The following is an 18,839-nucleotide window of genomic DNA, read 5'->3' as shown; positions in this document are numbered from 1 at the left end:
ACCTGAATGAGTCTTTGCTGGTATAGATCACTTCTGTAAAGAAGAGAGTTGACCATCTGCCCAGGACTGACCTGTGTTTTTTCCCCTACTCTGACAGCTCCATGATTCTATCACCTTGTTCTCCAGATTCTCACTTTCTTTTCCTTTTCTTGTCTGCGATTAAGAGGAAAACCTCAAAAATGTTATCTAAGCAGAACAAGTGTAGATAAGGAATCTGCTGAGAGCCTGGAGTAACAGTACAGAGAGGTATGAACTGCCACAGGAATCTTTTGGGTGCCAGCTCAGATGCTCAAGAGTTATTGTCGTGAATGAGTTATTCAACTTACAGGAGCGCAGGCAAGCCTTTTCAAATAGATACAGAAACTTAAATGAATTGTCAGCTAAATCAGGGTAGAAACATGTAGCACTTGTATGCCCAGAAGAAAGAGGAGAAGAATTTGCAGCAATACGCGTTTTATTCAAAGTAGGTGACATTCTGGTAGTGAATGACAGCCTCTCCTAAACACCAGCCTGGTTTATTACACTGTGATGAAGAAAGTATGCTCCAGGCACCTGATAAGTGCAAGCTTTGTGGAGAGGCAAGCTCTAGGAGTCCAGTGGAATGTAGGGAACATGGAGAATGCCTTTCCAAAGGTACCAGATAACAGCGAAATGTGGCAAGTTTGTCACCCTTGACCTTCCTGCTCTTAGTTACCTCTTCTGATTTGGGGCTGCTCAGATAATCTGCTTTACTATATGAGGAGTGATTCAGTCTCTTGCTGTCTGATGCATTAAGTAAAAACTTGATTGCTCTCTGAGGCCTAAAAAACCCACACGATTGATGGTTTGTTGTTTTTTTTTTGAGGAGAGAGAAGACAGTAAGACTTCAGCAGCCCTGCTTGCTTTAGATTTCACTGTAGGTGATCTCTCTTAACTGTCCTCTGAAAATACAGTTCTTTTTCATGGCACAGGAGGAATTCATCTTTCTCCCATTCTGTAAGCAGGACATAACAATAACATGTAACAGTAAGTAAAGGTATAGTTAGAACAAGAAGTGAATGACACAATTCCTGATTCCTGCAACTGTTTCACTAAATGTGCCTGTGCAGTCACTAGTCCGTGCTCTTTAGTTTCCCTGTATGCAAAACTGGGGTTTGATAACACTTTCCTGGTTTACATTTCTTGAGGCCAGGTTATAAGTAATAAAAAGAGGAACATTTAGGGAGTCCTTACAGTTTTGTTGGGATGTGATGTTTTTGCAGGACATACCTGGAGGAAGAATTGACTAAGGCCCGTGAGAAACCAAAGCTGCGTAAGGACATGTACAAGAAAATGATTGAAGTGGATCCTCTTGCTCCCACAGCTGAAGAGAATGCCCAGCATGCTGTCACCAAACCCCGATACATGCAGTGGAGGGAAACCATCAGCTCTAGTGCCAACCTGGGCTTCAGGATTGAAGGGATTAAGGTAATGGTTTCAATTCTGCCTGTTCTAGGAGACCAAACTTTGATTTGTTGGTTAATCAAAAAGCTAGTGTGTATCATTACCCGTGTTTTCTACAGGTTTATGTGAAAATTTACTAACTAAAACCGCAGAGTTCAGTGTATTGTGATTTTAAAGCATCCATAGTAATTATAACAGAGTAGTGTCAATGAAGTTAAACATCAAGTGCACATCAGCCGTACTTGGTTCAACCACGGACACATTGCAGGAAGGACCCAAGCAGGTACACAATGTAGATACAATGAAAATGAGACTGTTATAAGGAAGAATTCAGAACTGAAGAAATAACTGCCTCTCCCCATGCAATTACACTTTTTTTTTTGTTATCCAGGAACTATACATATTTATTCCAAGTAAATCACAGTAAAGTGTTTTTGTTCCAGGTATGTTTATTCACAAGTTGTATTAAAAGCATTAGCTTCGGTATTCTTGGGATTGAGGAAACCCCTTTTCCTTTTAAGTACATGACAATATCTGGTATAGGTGGAGCTGGAATAAGGCCAAAACAACGAAACATAAAATTTCTCCCTCAACAAAGTCCATTGTGCCTTCATACCATTCCTAGGATACTACCTACAGCCATGGAACCACCCTAGCAATTTTCTTTCCCACCCGTTAATTCCTTATATTTGTTGTGCGCCATGGCAATGTCAGACACCCACCCAGAAACCCGTTAGGACCTACTCTCAGAATATCAGCCAAGTGACTCGGTCGCTTAAATGTTAACACTTGCTGGAATCCAGAAGTGTGCTTTCTGCTTGCATAGGCCTGTCACAGCTAGCCTTAAGCTAGTTTGCTTGGGTTAGAGATAGTGGTGTACCTGTAGCAGCACAGAGCACGGTGAGGGCTTCCCAAACCCATCCGCACCTTGGACGAGTACTTGTTACCTGAAGCCCATGATGGGACAGCTATGAAGAAGTTAGCATGGGGTTACCCTGTGTGATTTCAGGATGTTCACAGAGCATACATGTTTAATTTAGGTATGTTAGGACATTGTAAATTATAATCTGGATGAGTTTTGGTTCTGTTTCGTAGTTCAAGCCCATAGGAAGAAGAAAAGGGTAAAAGAGGGTGACGCTGATGAGCAGAGGCTCTTTAAACACCCCTTGCTTTTCTGCTTCCCTGTGTTGTCCTCTGCCGTCCTCATTCACAGATTCTCCTGCTGTGATGCAGGAACTAGGGCTTCCAGCTCATGCTGTGCTGGCCCCCCGTACACTGTGCCACCCACTCCTGGCTGTTAGACACAGGCATCCTCATGCAGGAACCGTCTGGGTGGCAGATGATCTGGCTCCAGTCCAGCCAAGACGCTTCTGTCTTACCCTTTAGCCACCTAATGATGTTACCAAGATACCTGTTTTTACTCCTATACCACTTAGGTCTTTGGATGCTCTGTGTAATGGAATCAGAAACCCATGTGATCTTGAGACCTTTTACATATGTTATTGGAAAGGTAGCTGGTCAGTGTAGAAGACTTAGATTAATGTTGAGTCCTGGAGAGTGACTGGGTTAAAGGAGCATGGAGGAGCTCCAGTAAAACCTCCTGGCTTCTTCCTTGTGGTCTGGCTGGTTATCAGAGGTGGGTAGGAGCAGTGTGGCACACAGACTGCATGATATTTCCCTCTGTTGAGACAATGCTGTAACTGCACAAACCAGGACACAAATACATACTCTTTTATTAAGCACAGGAAATGCTTTGGAGTACTGCAGTATATTACTTTTTTCTCTATCTCCCTGTGCTGGTATGAGGGATGTAGTCATTATTCCCTTATTTTTTTTTTTTACATGGAGAAACGGTTACAGGAAGGGAGTTGTTCAAGCAATACAGCTAGTTGGTACTCCCTACGCTGTTTCACTGTAGTTGAACTGTACATCCAGTTCTGTATATTTGCAGAAAAGCAAAGCCATGCTGCAGAGATCTTCATTTTGAGAGGAGATCCTGTAGGGATCAGTGGTGCCAGCTAGTGGTTGGTGGGGGGAAAAAGGAGGTGTTCTCCCTGAGTGCACTGATAACTCCTGGAGTTAGCTGAATAGCTAGCAACGGTTAGCTTTGGGTTTGCTCATTCAGAGCTATTCCTGCCCTGTGGCTGCTGGACTAAGAAGCAGAAGCAAAGAAACTGAAATCATAGAAGCCCTTCTGTGAAGTGGCTTCCAGTAAATGAGATCTGACTCACCATGTGCACCCACCCTTCATCAGTGGGATGCCTTTTCACTTTAGGTCTTTAGGTTTGCCTTTTGCCTTGCCTTGTTTCCGTATCTCTGAAATCAGGCTGGGTTCACTCATGGGATTTGTCCCTCTTCCTCTTACCAAAAAATATTAGATACCATTGGGTTTCCTTATAGCTGGCGCCTGACAGTCAGTCTCTTGTGCCTGCCAGATTCAGAATGGACGTTTCCCTTCTGGAAGGGGCTGTCTGAAGGCTAGGTATCACAAACATTGTCTCTACAAGACTGATAGTTTTGCAGTGCAGAGGGTGCTTGGGGCTGAGAATCAGGACTTCTGGCTTCCCATGCTTTCGCTGAATCTCAGTGCAGTTTAGGAATTTACTTCTTCCTTTGGTACCCTTCCTGTAGCTGTAGATCAGGGATGGCCATTTTTCCAGGAGGACATCAGATTTGATCCATAAATCTTTCTGAATCCATTTAGGTCATGACCTTAACCCAGAGCCCTTTAAGGGAAGACTGCAGAGGAATCTGAGCAAGACCACACGGGTTAAGATAGGTAGCACTATTTTATGGAGCAGCCAAACCTGCCCTCCTGCTAGCCGTGCCACTGTCAAATCTAATGAGAAGTGCTGCAAGTGGCCCACTAGCTGCACTGTGCCACGGACTGCTCTGCTGCGCAGGAATGTATGTGGAGACCCTGACAAAGGTACGACTTCAAGGAGCAAGTCAGGCAAGCACCTCCTGGGGATCGGGTACATCCAGAGTTGTTGCAAGGACCTGGTATAGAATATGAGGGATGATGCCGTTCAAAATCTGGATGTTGTTTCCAGCAAGTAATGTCAGGCGGCAGTTAGGTTTCCTGCCAACAAAACAGCAAAGGAACAAAATCATAAAATTATTTCTAAACAACAGGGAAGCAAGCAATTAGTCTGTCCATACAAGAAAGGATGAAAAGGGAACGCAGAGCTCTGGGATTTGGGGCATGGGGAGAAATGATTTTTAAAAGAGTCCTACTCCAGTGAAGAGGTACGAGGCATCAGGTGAAGCTCCAAATTTCTATGTGCTGTGGAGCATTATCATACATCAGATCAGATGGCTCCTAAGTTTCACTGCCTACCTGCTGAACTTCTCTTGCATAACTTACACATCTCCTCAGGCTGACATGCCACACTTGTATCTGGCCCGCAGCCTTAGAACAAAATTCTGTTTATTCTGCTGCTAGAAAGTCTGGTAGGTGGGAGGCTGTTCTGGATGGCTTTGCCAGTCAGTCAGTTCATTCTCTTGCATGATAAATCTGGAAATTTAGCATTATCAGATTTTTTCCATGTATATACTAGGGGCCGAGTTCTGCTGTGGAGTAAATAGTGTTTTGCCTGCTGAGACTGGAGCTGAATTTACGCAGTTTTGGTGCAGTGACTTTTAACATGTGGGAGGGAGCACATTTTGATGACCTGTTGATTCACTCTTATAATGGAAATGAGGGTTTCAGTGGACTGATACGATGGAGAGGAATACAGTTTGATAATCTTGCAGGCTTTTAGGGGACACAGGCTACCAATGGCAATAATTGCTGTATTCTACATGCATGTCCTACAAGCTCATATTTGTGTCTCTTGAAGCAACAGGGATGATCTTGGAGACGTGCATATTCATGTAGTCTATGTTGACAGATATCTCCAATTCATGCACTGCTCTTACTTATTTGTAGCCCCACAAGCACAAACTGGTCACTACCAGCACATAAAAAGGCTTTGTTTTTACAGTAGCAGGATGCTTCTGTACTGAGTCATACTGACAGCACAAAATACTCTGAATTTCTCCAGGACGCAGTTGGACACAAGTATGCATGCATTGTCCTTTGCCAAAATTCACACACCTGCTTCGTCACTGCTAGTGTTTGTGTCACTGCTAGTATTGCAAATCCAGAGTTGGTCTTGGCTGCAGCTAGCTTTCCATTTGACTTCTGGGTCACGTTTATGTGCAAAGGTATACTGGGAACTGAGTCTTAACCACAATTGTTTGATTTCCCCATTGAAAAACAAACAAAAAACTAACCAAACAGAAAAAGCTAGTAAAATAAGGTTTGAAGATGTCCCCTTATAGGCTCAGCCAGGGTTGTCCCAGAGGACAACCAAAGAGGTCACTGTCGTTTGCCCCATTGAACTTTGCACTGCTAACGCTGACATGTGAGAAAACCCTCCTGCATGAGTTGTTTTGGGTTTTTTTTAACTGCACTCAACAGGAAATGAAGTGCCATTTAAAGTCTCCAATCAGCTTTTGTATCTTTACTCCACTTCTTGCTTGGTTTATCTGCTCTCTTCCTGTTCAACCACTCACTTTCAACTGGTTAGCTACAGCTGAGCTGCTGATGGTTCAAGAGGATTGACTGATGAGGGGAGTGATATGTGGGTAGTATGAGTCGTCTCTTCTTTGTGCGTTTTTGTGCAGAAGGCGGATGGAACATGTAACACAAACTTCAAAACTACGAAGACACAGGAGCAAGTTCTACAGGTTTTTATGGAATTCATTGAGGGCAACACAACTATTCTGGTGAGTCTAAACTCTTCAGGTTCACTGATCTTTGACCTAATGAACTTGGTTCGGGGCCATGTGTCCTCTGGTAAAAGAAAGATCAATTAAACTGTCAAGGAAGAAAATGGTTTGGACATCCAGTCCCTCTCAGCAGATGGAGTGGACGTGGGGACTTGGTGGGCTGTGAGAAGTAGTTGGCTGAGACCAGTTCTGGCAGCTCTTGCCATGAGTTCACCTCAAGTTCCTCATGCTAGCGAAATGATAGTCAAACTAACTTAATGGCTCGCCATCAGCTTTGACCACGAGCGTTAGATGCATCAGAGGGATGATAATGTCTAAGCAAGGATTGTGTTGGCAGGAAAACTTGTGATTTGGGAATTCAGTCTGGGGAGGATAAAACCAGAGGATGGAGGCAGGAAGTGAGACTGGTGGCTGGCTGTGCTGGCTGGCTGGCTGCGTACGTGTGAGACTCGCCTCAAGGAGCAATTCCTCTGTGCCGCTTCATGGGTAGCACAGCAGGCATGTGGTAGACGGCATAACATGTCTCGTCTTTGGAACTTCAAAGGATGCCATAGTGTTTTGCTGCAGTGTAGAAGCCATTGTGAAGGCAGATTAGCCCTCCAGGAGGAGCATGCTTAGTAACACAGGGCAGCATAAAAAAATGTATACTAGAGCTTTATGCATCAGGCCTTGATATTTTAAATCCCGCTCCACCTGCCCAACATGGTTGGAGCTCCTTGCCGCTCTAACAAAAATCTTTCAGTTCTCCACAGTGAAAGAGAATGGAATTTTAATTCCTTGAAAATTTTTTCCTTTTATTAAAAAGAGGAGAAAAAAAAGGATGCAGAAAGTGTGCAGTCAGATGCTTTTCAGATTGACTTTCAAATGATGAACCTGTTGTTCTGAAGGACCTCTAGCCTAAAATTGACAGGATCTCCTCATTATATTGACTCTTGCAAACGGTTATCTTCATTCATTCTTTACTTAAATCTTTATGGGTTTGCCTTTTTTTTTTTTTCCCTCCTCTTCCTCCAGAAAAAATACCTCAAGCGTCTGCAGGAAATTCATATCATTCTTGAATCCTCAGACTTCTTCAAACGACATGAGGTGAGCAGTGAGTGTAATGCTGTGGAGCTGCATTGCTGCTTTGTTTGGTCATTCAGATATACTTCAGAATAGCCTGCTGTAGTAGTAGAAGGGAACTTGTAGTAGAAGAAAACTAATATATGTTAACAACACAGATACCACAAAGCCTCCATCACAACGATACAGAAGATTAAACCAGTTGAGGAATAATACATCCTCCCATCTTTATAACATCCCAGCACTTACAGTTCTGGGCCACTGCAGGGAATGGCTTTTTAGTACCACTTCCCTGTGGTTTCTCTAATCTTGGTGTGTTCCAGTGGGAATCTTTAAGGGGGAGAGGCGGTGTGGATGCTTGCATTTGGTATAGTAGCATTCAGTTGTAGTTTGACAATGAAGACTTTATTACTCATACTGGATTTACTTGAAACACTCTGTAAATCTGCTCTATATGTTCTCCTTGTGTGCTTTGCTGTGGAGAAGGCACCAGTAGCATTGTATGTTCTGCTTATTACAGCTCAATATTTTGAGATTAGACATTTTATTTTACCCTGTTGGTTTCCTCTTATCACTTCAGGCATTTTTGTTAATCATTGGTCATGGTCTTTCTTTGAAAGTGGTTTCTCTTGCTGAATTGCTCAAACTGAGACCTGCTGCCAAGTGAGCTGGAGAATTGCTTTTCTTCTCTTTGCCTACTGGGCCCGTTTTCCTACCTACAGGCCCATTTATTTGTTACTGATTGATACGGTTGTGCAAATTGGACATGTAAATTGTTAACGAATAAGTGCAGCCCAAAAGTCTGTTGGGTCACAGGTGAGGTGGACATCTGGGGAGGCCATCTTCTCAGTGGGAAGCATTAAGTGACAGGGGAGAGCTAAAGAGGTGTGTTAACCACATCATCTCAATCTGTTTTCCAGGTCGTTGGAAGTTCACTACTTTTTGTACATGATGGCAGTGGGAATGCTAATGTGTGGCTGATCGATTTTGGAAAGACCACCCTTCTCCCTGATGGGCAGACACTGGATCACAGGATCCCCTGGCAAGAAGGCAACAGGGAGGATGGGTACTTGTTGGGATTGGACAATTTGATTGGTATCTTGGAAAGCATCACTGAGAGATGAGTTAAGAATGGCACAAAACTTGCAGGGCTGCTCTGTAACTTTCTATTCTACTGGGATCACTCAGCTAGAAGGAAACCTTTACCTCCCTCCAAACTCCTGAGGTCATCAGTGCAGAGGGAGCTGCATCCAGAACCCAGCAGTTAGTCATCAAAATGACTTTGCATCGGCCCTCTATGAACCTAAATAGCTCCAGATTGGTCTGTATTGCACCAGCCGAACTTCAGACTGGTCCTCAGAGGATGAAGATCTCCATACTCGGGAATCACACCAACATGAGTCAAGAGATCTGTATGGTAAACCAGAAAGACTCTGATTTCTGGCAAGCAGATGGGACTCCAGATTACCTCTTAGTGAACCAGAGCAAGTGTATGGGGATTCAGGATAGGAATAACAACTTTTCAGAGAACTGTATAGTTTTGAAACCAGCGAGAGTGGGTTCCCCCCCGCCCCCTTAACTTAATTCCAAGTCTCCTTGCTCCTGTGTGCACTATAGGTTGGACCAACAACTTCTGCTGCATTGTGTTACAGTGTGTACAAGGTAGAAATGGGTGATAATCACAGGAAACCTGGAGCAAAGGGAGACAGCAAGACAGCAGTTTGTAGTGGCTGGATATGGTAACTGCTGGTGACCATTCCTCCTCTTCCCTACCCTAGCCTTGATTTACTTTTATCCAAGAACAACCTTTGCTTTTATGTAGCCTCTCAGGAGATTACAAATACTTTAGGGAGAGAATAGCAGCCTGTTGTCTCCAAAACATTTGACTTTCAGACTGGGTGGGCTGTTGGAAAAGTGCCTAGCCTGGCAAGTTTGGCCTCTTGCAGCTGAACTGCAGTTCTGAAAATCAGTAATGACTCTTTCACACAGACCAGGGAACTAAGGGTTTTTTTCAAGGCTTGTTTATTTTTAAAGATAAAATCCCTATACACGTGCACACACATGCTCGCACTAGTAACCAACAACCACTGCGATCGCTTAAGATCATGGTTTGACTGTCTCCTAATGCACGTGACTTCTTGGCTACGTTCCTGTTCCAAGATACGATGCTGAAACTTCAGCGTATAGACTGGCGCAGCGATCAGGAAGGTAATGTTTCTGCATTCACAGCATTACACTAATGATGAAATAATTCCCAGGCATCCTTCCTCCATGGCATCAGCTGTTAACTCAGGGCAGCTTGGGGGAAAGAATGTCAATAAATGCCCTAGTCCCCGTCTGGAATCGCAGGGCCATCTGTGGTTCATTCTTCTTTTGCTGTGGCCCAGGCACAGCCACAGAAAATTCACAGTGTTTAGGTTAAGATCAAGAAAGACTGAAGTGATTTCTTGTAATGGCTTCACACATACCTTCTCTGTTGGTTGCTTCTAGTCACTTGAACAGTTCTTTAAATACTAGCAGTATAAATACTATCAGTATTCACATGTTCACTCACATTCCAGGTTTTAACATTAATAATGTGATGATGTGGTTTTCAAAATGAGGACAAGACTTACATTACTACTTGGTTGTTAATCCCTTTTCGACATCTAATGCTGGTAATGCACGTTGATCAGAAATTGCTGTCTTTTGCCAGTGTCCTGCATTCAGAAATGATTCTGAGAACTTCAGGATATATGAAGGTGACTCCATGTTTTGGGAAACTGCTAGTTCTATAATAATAATGATCGTGAGCAAAAAAAGACTGTAGAGTCCAGATCTGTAACGAAATGTATCTATAGCATTTGTAATTAGGAAAGAATAGCCTAAAATAATTTCAAAAAGGAGTTACTTGTGATAACACACTACTATACTAAGAGATCAGTCAGTTTTAATAACTTTTTCATCACCCCTAAACGAAACAGCAGTATTAAAAATACAAGCTCAGTTGTGACCTAAGAGTTCAATGACATAGAATATGTTCTGTAGGAAGTAATGACACGTTGGAAACATTTCATCCTAAATCAGCTGTTTGAAACTGGTAGGCATTTTTGCAGTTCACTGCAAATTCAGACTCCTGTGGCCTGGTTTTATTTTCATGATGGTATGTTAATGAATTTTCCACTTTAAAAAAAAATGTGTAAACCCTCTGAAACATTTAAGTGACAGAGAGCCTTCCGTAGAGAGCACAGACATTATAATTCCAGATGCCTCCTAAGTTTTGACCGGTTATGAGATGACAAATTAATCTGTAGTGAAATTCGTACAATTTTAAAAAAAAGTTTTCCTCCTTTCCTGCAGCCAACAGGTAAGCCACAGGGTAGCAGTGCTTAAGGAGAATAGGAAGTAAATAGGTCTTACAGGGGAGGACTTTATTAGCAATTGCAGTCTCATAGAAAAGGTATTGTAAGCAGTCCTACTATTAAAAAAAACCAAAACCCAAAACCACAAACAACCTAGGAAAGCTCAAAATGAGACTGTTAAGGTGATAGAATTCATTAGTGGTTTGCCTAATTAATCTTCAGAGGCAATTTTTTTTTCCTGTTACCACATACGTGAAGCTTTTGCACCAGTGTAACTTATTTTCTAGAGGATAAAGTTAGAGGGTAAAAGAGGATGCTCAAATGTCAGTTGAGAATTTGAGACAAACTTAGAATGACTGTCCAGTTCTAAAGGAGAACTAGAAGCAATGTGGTACCAGCGGCTTCAAAAAAAGCCCACTGCTGGTAGCACTTGGATAGTTTGCAGTATGTGGTATTGGGGGAAACCATGGAGAATGATCCATTCCCCTGCAGTAGTTGAAAAGGTCAGGGAAAAAGGAAAACCTCTGCTACAGCAGACTCTGGTCTGGAGATTCATTCTAGATGAAAAATGGTTCTAACAAGTTAGTTTTGAAGGGGCCCTTTGGCTTGCCAAGGGGTTGGAAGGGAATCTCCTGCTGCTGTTATAGAAAAGGGGGCAGCTTTGCATTAGCAGACTGCAAGTGTGGGACTGCAGCTGAGCACTGGAGCTCTAAGGGGCTCGAGGCCTTGATTCACATCAGCTGGTCCAGGCTGCCTGTCTGTGTGCACGCACTTGCTAGCACGAGGAAGCAGCATAGCCTTCTTTCACTATGGAGTCAGTTGCCTTGAGTAAGCTTGTATTTAACCAGTGGGTCAACATGATGCCTTTGCACAGGCATGTAACACAGAAGAGCTGACGCATGATAACGGAGGTACTAGTTCCCATCCAAGTCCAGAATGTAGTTCTTTAATGCCTTCGCTGATATTGCCTCACTCCAGAGACACTGCCAGCATGTGTGTTTCCACAGCATGGCAGGAGATGCTGTCCCAGCAGCACTTTGGTGCTGAGCAGCTAACCTGACTTGGGCACCAAGGTCTTTACGCTCACTAGTTAGATGCAGCAATGCTTACTGCTGTAGCTGCTGCAGTCCTGTGTGAACCTAGCAGTAGGACATCTCTCCCTCAGCTTTGTCAGTGACTTGTTTTTTGGCCTTGCACAACCCTCCTAGGCCTCAGTTTTCATCCCATTTTACAGCTGGGAATACTACATACTTACCTCACAGGAACAGTGTGAGGCTGTCCTTCATTATTGCTTGCGAGATGCTGTGAGATTCTTTGGAGGAGGGCGCAATGTAGAAAGCAATGCACAAGGAGATACATCAGCTAAGTTTAAAAATTGTGGGTGTTGGCGCCCCACAGGGATATAAATCTGGATGAAATTTAACCGACGTGGTAAAAATTAAATCCCTCTTAATTTTACACCGGGAGGGGTGGGGGGAGATTTCAGTGGGAGTTGGACCAAACCCTTAAGTAGCTCAGAGGGCTCTTGCTATTTTTTTTTGTATTGTTGTTGTTACAATTTGTTATTCTTAAGGTACTGAGATCAAATGGCCTGTACCAGCCACAGTGCTCCATTCTGAACACTACAATGCAATGCTGACCATGGTCACTTTTGACATTGACTGTATTGGTTGAGTGTGTGTTACTCTGAAGTGTGTATGCTACTAAATAAATGCGACTGGAGGAAAAAAAAGACATCCTCTGTGATTTGGCACAGAACAGCAAAATCTTTCTTTTTTTTTTTCAAGAATTTCCTTAGGGAGGGGACAAAACCTATGTATTTCAGTGTTTCTTGTACTTTTAGTCTTTAGCATCTAATATTTCCTAAGACATCTAGAATCTTGGTTGCAAAACCCATTAGGTACATTTCCTTCAGAACCTGATCCACACAAAGCTCGACAGCTTCCTTTGAGGCAAGCTCTGGCTCAAAAATCTCAGTTCATAGTTTACAGTGTAGCAAAAAATTGCGCATCAAGAGCGGCTTGGCAGGCTCAGCTGTTCCACAGGGCAGTTCTCTGTGGCAGCAGGGAACAGGCAATCAGCCCTCCAGGACTGGCAGCACTTCCCAGCAAGAAAGAGTGTCCTCTTGCCTGTGTGCAAAGAGTACTTAGCAGAGAGGGAAACAAATAACCACCATTGGTGTCTCTTTATTTTGTGTTGCAGATATAGAAGTATACACTTGTCCAGCTTTAAATTGCATAGAAGCAGGCATGTCATCCACTTATGTACAGTAGTCACCCAGAAAGGTAAGTTGGCAAGAAGTGCTGCCATGGACAGAGCTAATGACAAATCGAAACCTCTTTAACTAAATGAAAAAGTCACGTGATGAGGCGGGAAGATGTTAGTGATATCATGCCTAAGGTCTCTGTGCAAGACTGAAAAAGGTAGGCAGCCAGGAGGAGAAACTCTCTTGCAGAGCTCTGCTGCTCGAGGGTCTGAGGAAGAGTGGTTGGTCCCTGTGGAGATGCAAATGCATTGGGGAAAATGATCCTCCCAGCAGTAGTGTGTTCTTCTTTTTCGGCTAAGTAGGAGGTGGAAGAAGTTACACTTGCAAAAGCCCGTAACTATTTAATTAGACTTGCAAAGCTTTCTCAGCACACACCTGCCCGTTGGCAAATCAGCGGAGAACTTACCTCAGGAAAAGGGCTGTTATGAGGGGACACCTTAAATCTGTACAGTTAAAAATTATATTTCTTTAAGGAGAAAAGGAAGATAGAAAACACTTAAGTTGAGGAGAGAAAAGATAACAAAGAAATCAGAAGCAAGAGTATCAACAAATGTGAAAAGAAAGCATAGGAAGCAAATTGAAAGTTGCATTATTATTTCGTCTTTCGTAATTCAGTCCCCTCTTTAAAATGTAGGTATGAGGTTGTATGAAGCAACAGAAAGTACTAGTGATGAGCCCAGAAGGAAAAAAACCCAGCAACAATATACACACAAATCTAAAAACAAGTTGGTAACACATTAAAAGACACCCAGCAGGAAGAGCAATTTATACTATAATATAATCCTATAAATGGCTGATTCTCCAGTGGGGAAGTGTTGGAAGACTCTTCACATGGATTACAGGACTGAATTAATCCCAGATCTCCAGCTCATGTCATTCCTCTAGGAAAGAAGATTGGGTTTTGGCTTTCAGTTGCCAAAGTAATCTGATTTTGACACTATGAATTCAACTCATTGATTGTGCACTAAAAGTGTTTCCTTAAAAACCAGTTTCAAGCAAGTTATATTTTGAAACGGTATCAACTGAGCACTATGAAATCTGTGTTTGTATGAACAGTAAGTTTCAGTCTCAGAATTGTAGGGCTGAAGCTGGTACTGTACGTCATTGCAATTGTTCTTTTTCTTCTTAGATAATAATATGGTTTGGACAGCGTGTAGCATTTCAGCATCACAACAGCAGTAATATTATTTCCTCCAGGATATTAATTAAAAATTCATTATCTGTAAGGGTTTTTAAAAGCAGCTAAGAGGTCAGCTATGCACAGAAAAATTTACAGGTCAAAGAGTGGTGGCAACTGTGCTGACAGAAGATCATTTACCTTTAGTATATGAGGGAGTTAAGAGCTTATGTAAAATTTAGGTTGCTAATGCGGAGTCTTTTAAAATTCCTGGCTCTTTCTTTTCCTGCCCATTTGGTATTTGCAGCTCCGTGTTCTGTCTCATTACAAGACACTGCATCTGGCTCAGTACATCCCTGAGCTACATGCTGTTGTAAACGACCAAAGTATGGCTTGGCAATAAATAGTCACTACATGCTCACTCTGCTTTTACAGCTGATTTTCAACACCCCACTGTTGCTCACTCTTAAGATACTGGGCACGATGGAGTTTTGTTCTGGCTCAGTGCAGCTTTGTCTAAGCTCTTCCTGTAAGTAAGTACCTTGATGCAGCTAGTCAGTAAAAACAGGTACTTGGCTGAAGTGCTGGACTGAAGGAACTTGCATTTTATTTATAAAATGAAGGCATAGCTGCAGCCAAGACTGCCTGTGGCATTGGTAATAGAACTGTGCTCTTCTCTTGCTTCACCTTTCAAAGGTTGGACTAGATGATCCCTGAGGTTCCTTCGACCCTGGGATTCTGTGTGACTTACCTACTTTTACCACTGTTGGCCTTTCTAAACTTGTGAATTAAGTTGAAGCAAGTGCTGCATGTGGGGAAAACAAACAGTGGTAGCTCAAGCTAGGCTAACAATAGGGACAGCAGGAATCCTATCTGCTTCTCGCTGGAATCTTAGTATGGATTATAGTAGTTTCCACATGGAAAACTGAATAGAAAAAGTCTGCAGGGAGGGAAGGTGGTAGAGCTAGCTTCCCATGTCTTCTGAGCAAACCAGTATCCCATTCCTCACCACCAAAGTCCCACCCATGCCAACAGCGAAGGAGAATTGAAAGTAGAGTTGTTATGGGCCTGCAAAAGCATGATCGTGACCACCAGTCCTCTGCTCAGGGTAGAGCCTGTTACATCAAGGGCTGGAAAGCCATCTGGAGTCACATCCACTGCAGCTGAACTAGGAGCACGACACTGCTGTGGCCTTTTCACAGACGCAGGGAGGAAGGGGCTGAGTTGCTGATGACCAGTTACAACTTTTGGAGAGTTTAATAGCTCACCTTTGGTGGGGAGGAAACAAACCAACCCCAAATGACCTACTAATGCCTAAACCATAGGACTAACATAATCCAAAAAGTAAGGATGTTGAAGATGAGCTGGTGTTAGTCCAACTAGCTAAGTGATGTATTTGTTCTTGACTGGCATGGTCCAGAGGTGGCCAGTCTGAAACATGACCAAAAACCGTTAGCCTCTGCAAGAAGAATGAGAACATTTCCTGCTAACTAAGTGGGCTTTCCTGCCTCATCTGAGCGAGCTGTAGCAGCTCCTGCCTGTAAGATAGGACAGGCGGTGAGCTAAACAGGAGAAAAGCCAGAGAGCTAAAGCAAAGGTGAAGTGGAAAGAGCTCTAAGCCCATCAGTCCCCACACTACTTTTGGACTTGCCCACGCACAGAGGGACCCCTCTGTTCTGAGCACCTGTCATTTCCCAACATGGATTTGGAATTATTTCCATACCATACGGGTCACTGCTGAAAGGTGGCCATCATCACCATGCAGGTCTGGAAGTGATGGTATCTCAACCTATTAATCCTAAAGGCAAAGGCCTAAAATTATCGGAAGCTTGAAACAGATACAAAGTAGGACCAACAAAGCCTAAACCTGAGCTGAAGATGGATTTCACGCAAGATTGAGTCAGACGCTTCACTCTGAGTTGTGGTACGGAGAAGCGCAGCAGTGGCCACCACTGAATGATGCAGCGGACGGGAAGGCTGCGTGTCTGTGCAGGCAATGCAAACCCCCTCCTGCCAGCCCACAGCTTCATGCAGCTGATTGCTAAGCCTGACGCTTGCACCAGGGCGCCGCCTCCCTCGGAAAGGACCCAGAGCGTGTCTGCGACTGACATCTCACCATACAACTTGATTAGACACGAAGGCAGGATGTAGTTTGCCACTGGAGGCTGGCAGGGCAATATTCAGGCGTGGGACAAGGGCGAAACGCTGCTGAGACTGTTCAGGATTAATCCAAATAATTTACTTTTTCAGTCTCCTTATTTTGCAGGCTTTAACCAGTAAACATCAGTTCAGACCCTAAGCAACAGAAGAACGCCTTAGAAATGAGACAACTTCAAAACAACAACTACCTTTATCAGCAAGTCTGTATGTTTGGAAGGCAAGAAGACATGCTGATCTGCTCAGGTGTATGAGGCCAAGGCATGATTTTAGCTTTCTCAAATGGCTGAGCTATTCTACCTTCCTGTGTAAAGTAGTGTTTGTATTAGGTGCCCCTTCACTCTGCCGCACCCTTGCATTACTTCATTTCTACCTCAGAGGAGTAGGCGTTAAACCCAAGAATGCCAGTATGCCAAATGCTAGACAGTTACCCAAGAACCTCAGCTTAATGCTTACCAACATAGCACAGGAAATTACTTCTGAATATCAGAGTACTTACAAAAATGAAGTTCATCCCAAAGTAAAGTAAGTCCATTAAAAGATAAAGACAGGCCAGTTCTCATCACCCCATGCAGCTCGCCCTTTCTTGAAAAGCCACCTGCCCCGGCCACACCAGGAGCCGTGAAGAACGTGACAAGGCAAGAAGCACACCTCCTTCACTAGTCAAAGGGATACTATCAGCTCCACCAAATATTTTTTAAAAACAGTAAATCTGTTTGCCTCGTCATTGCGTCTTTTCAAAGCACATGCTCAGAGGAGCCTGGATTTATTTTTTTTCCCATCCTTCCTACTGCTTCCAAGCTGAGCAGTAGCTGTTTTCCTGTTTTCCAGAGGTCTGCTAATAAAACAGATGCAAATGGGGCTGCTCTTTATTTACTTCCCTTACAGTGCATGAACATCATTAGTAAGTCATCAGGACTAAAAAGCTCTCGGGGAATACAGCAGCCTTTGCAAGCTGGTTGCTGCTGGCACACCATGCAGTTTTTGGTTTCTTCAGTCAGAAAGACGCGCAACCGGTGTTGGTCATTATTTCTGGCCAAATGCTGCAGTTGGATGGTAGGTCCAGTTCTTGTCACCTGAGCAGATTGAGGAGGAGTCCTTTCATTAAGTATTGTATCCTGAATCAGAGCAGCAATGCCATTGTTCTCCACTGCTAAGCTGGTTCAGTGGAACGCATTTGATGGACAGAGATAGAAATGTTACTGTCTGTCTTTAATGATCTGAGGATCTGGCAGGGAGAAGGAGGAAGCAGAACATTGCTGATGTTGAAACGTCACCCATCTGAAGGAACTTAAATGGAGGAAGTAAGTGAAATAGGAAACAGTCCTTCCAGACACACACATTCCCTGATCTTTGGAAGAACCATTTCTGTTATACTGGCGTAACACTCAGGTCATCTGACAAAGACAGACCAGAGTCCCTCTCTCTTGATGTTTTCTCTGTTTTATAAAGAGGCTTGTCTTCTCTGTGCAGACTGGAGCTCTTTAGCACAGCTGCTCTGACCTCTGCTAAAGCTGATGGCTGCTGGTCAGTGCTATAGCACAGGTCATCATAAGCATAATTTACATTGCCACAGGGGAAAGTCTGGAGTTTTACCAGTTCAATCCCACCGATATCCAAGTGAGGGCAGTTGCTTCTACTTGGAGATGCTGGAGATGCCCGAGAACTAGAAGAACTGCAATTCCCATCAAAGCCTGAATCTTCCCGGTCAGGAGTTGCTTTGCGCTTGGAGCTGGGGCTGAGGTGACAGATGTTCTCTAGCACCCACGATCCATAGGTTGGGTTCCAAAGATTTTTCGTTTTGTTTTTAAGTCTTTGGGTTGGTGGATTGCTGAGCTCCAGCTTCTGGCTTGAGGTTTGCTGGAACCAGGACCCGCTGTTGAAATCGCTGAGGCATGGCAGGCTGGGGCCTTGAGCAGTCCAGTTGCTCAGGTTCCCCACCAGTAGCTCTTGTGGACATTGTACAAGTCTGTGCCCAGCGTGGTGGGAGTCCAGCGTTTTAGGTGTTGTCTGTGGTGTGAGAGACGGGCTTACCGACAGTGGCACTATCCCACTGGAAATGTTTGGGCGCATGACAGTACACCCTTCATCCTCTGGTGCGGGGCCGCACTCCATGGGAAGCTCAGTGTTGATCACATCAGGGTCCTGAAAAAGAGAAACAAGAATCTGTTACACCCTGAGCACCTGCAGGGGGACTGTCACATCTACATTTTTAAGCAAAATAGCTATGAGCAAAAAAGCTTTTGGCAGAGGCTGACCTCAGGTTTGGACAATATGCCTGCACATCGTACAAGGTGCTATGTGCCATCTGGCTATTGCATGCTTTAGGGCTTGCAAAAATGCTCTCTCATTTACATGCTTCCTTTGAGCAGAGGCTGTGCTTTGTAAAAATCAGTGGCTAAGACGGGGGTCACTAGTATATAATTTCTTCCTTGGGAGGTTGGCTCCAGGCCTGTAGTTGTAAAATGCTACCAGATGGTGAACTCACCATGCCATCTCATCCCCACCTCTGCTCCATATCAATTCAGCTGTGGCTTTCAAGCAATGTTAGGCAAGGTCAGAGTACAGACCTTGAAAGAGATTCTAAACACCTTTCCATCACAAAACAAAGGACATTTTGCTGCTGAACAAGCTGAGAGTTGAAAGCATCCACCTGCAGAGGAACAGTATAATCTCATTTCAGTTGAGCTGAAGAGGG

At 43.8% G+C, this 18,839-nt stretch overlaps 2 protein-coding genes across 3 annotated transcripts in view; one reads left to right on the top strand and one right to left on the bottom strand.

The window, feature by feature from the left end:
• The window catches only part of ITPKA (inositol-trisphosphate 3-kinase A), a 40,037-nt gene extending 27,704 nt beyond the window's left edge, over positions 1-12,333 (top strand). The window contains exons 4-7 of one of the 2 annotated variants that reach the window (XM_064462513.1): positions 1,242-1,446; positions 6,094-6,195; positions 7,213-7,284; positions 8,181-12,333. In XM_064462513.1, the coding sequence (XP_064318583.1) occupies positions 1,242-1,446; positions 6,094-6,195; positions 7,213-7,284; positions 8,181-8,384 (583 nt within the window). In that variant the 3' untranslated portion in view covers positions 8,385-12,333. The remainder of the gene's footprint in view (positions 1-1,241; positions 1,447-6,093; positions 6,196-7,212; positions 7,285-8,180) is intronic. The other variant, XM_064462514.1, reaches the window with a different exon arrangement.
• Positions 10,456-18,839, bottom strand: part of LTK (leukocyte receptor tyrosine kinase) — a 106,097-nt gene continuing 97,713 nt past the window's right edge. Inside the window, exon 30 of the mRNA XM_064462515.1 lies at positions 10,456-18,286. Within this exon, the coding sequence (XP_064318585.1) occupies positions 17,513-18,286 (774 nt within the window). The 3' untranslated portion in view covers positions 10,456-17,512. The remainder of the gene's footprint in view (positions 18,287-18,839) is intronic.

This window comes from Phalacrocorax carbo, chromosome 10 (assembly GCF_963921805.1).
Source record: "Phalacrocorax carbo chromosome 10, bPhaCar2.1, whole genome shotgun sequence".
NCBI classification, from domain to species: Eukaryota; Metazoa; Chordata; class Aves; order Suliformes; family Phalacrocoracidae; genus Phalacrocorax; species Phalacrocorax carbo.
The sequence above is the reverse complement of the archived record's forward strand: the minus strand, read 5'-3'. Positions and strand labels throughout refer to the sequence as shown.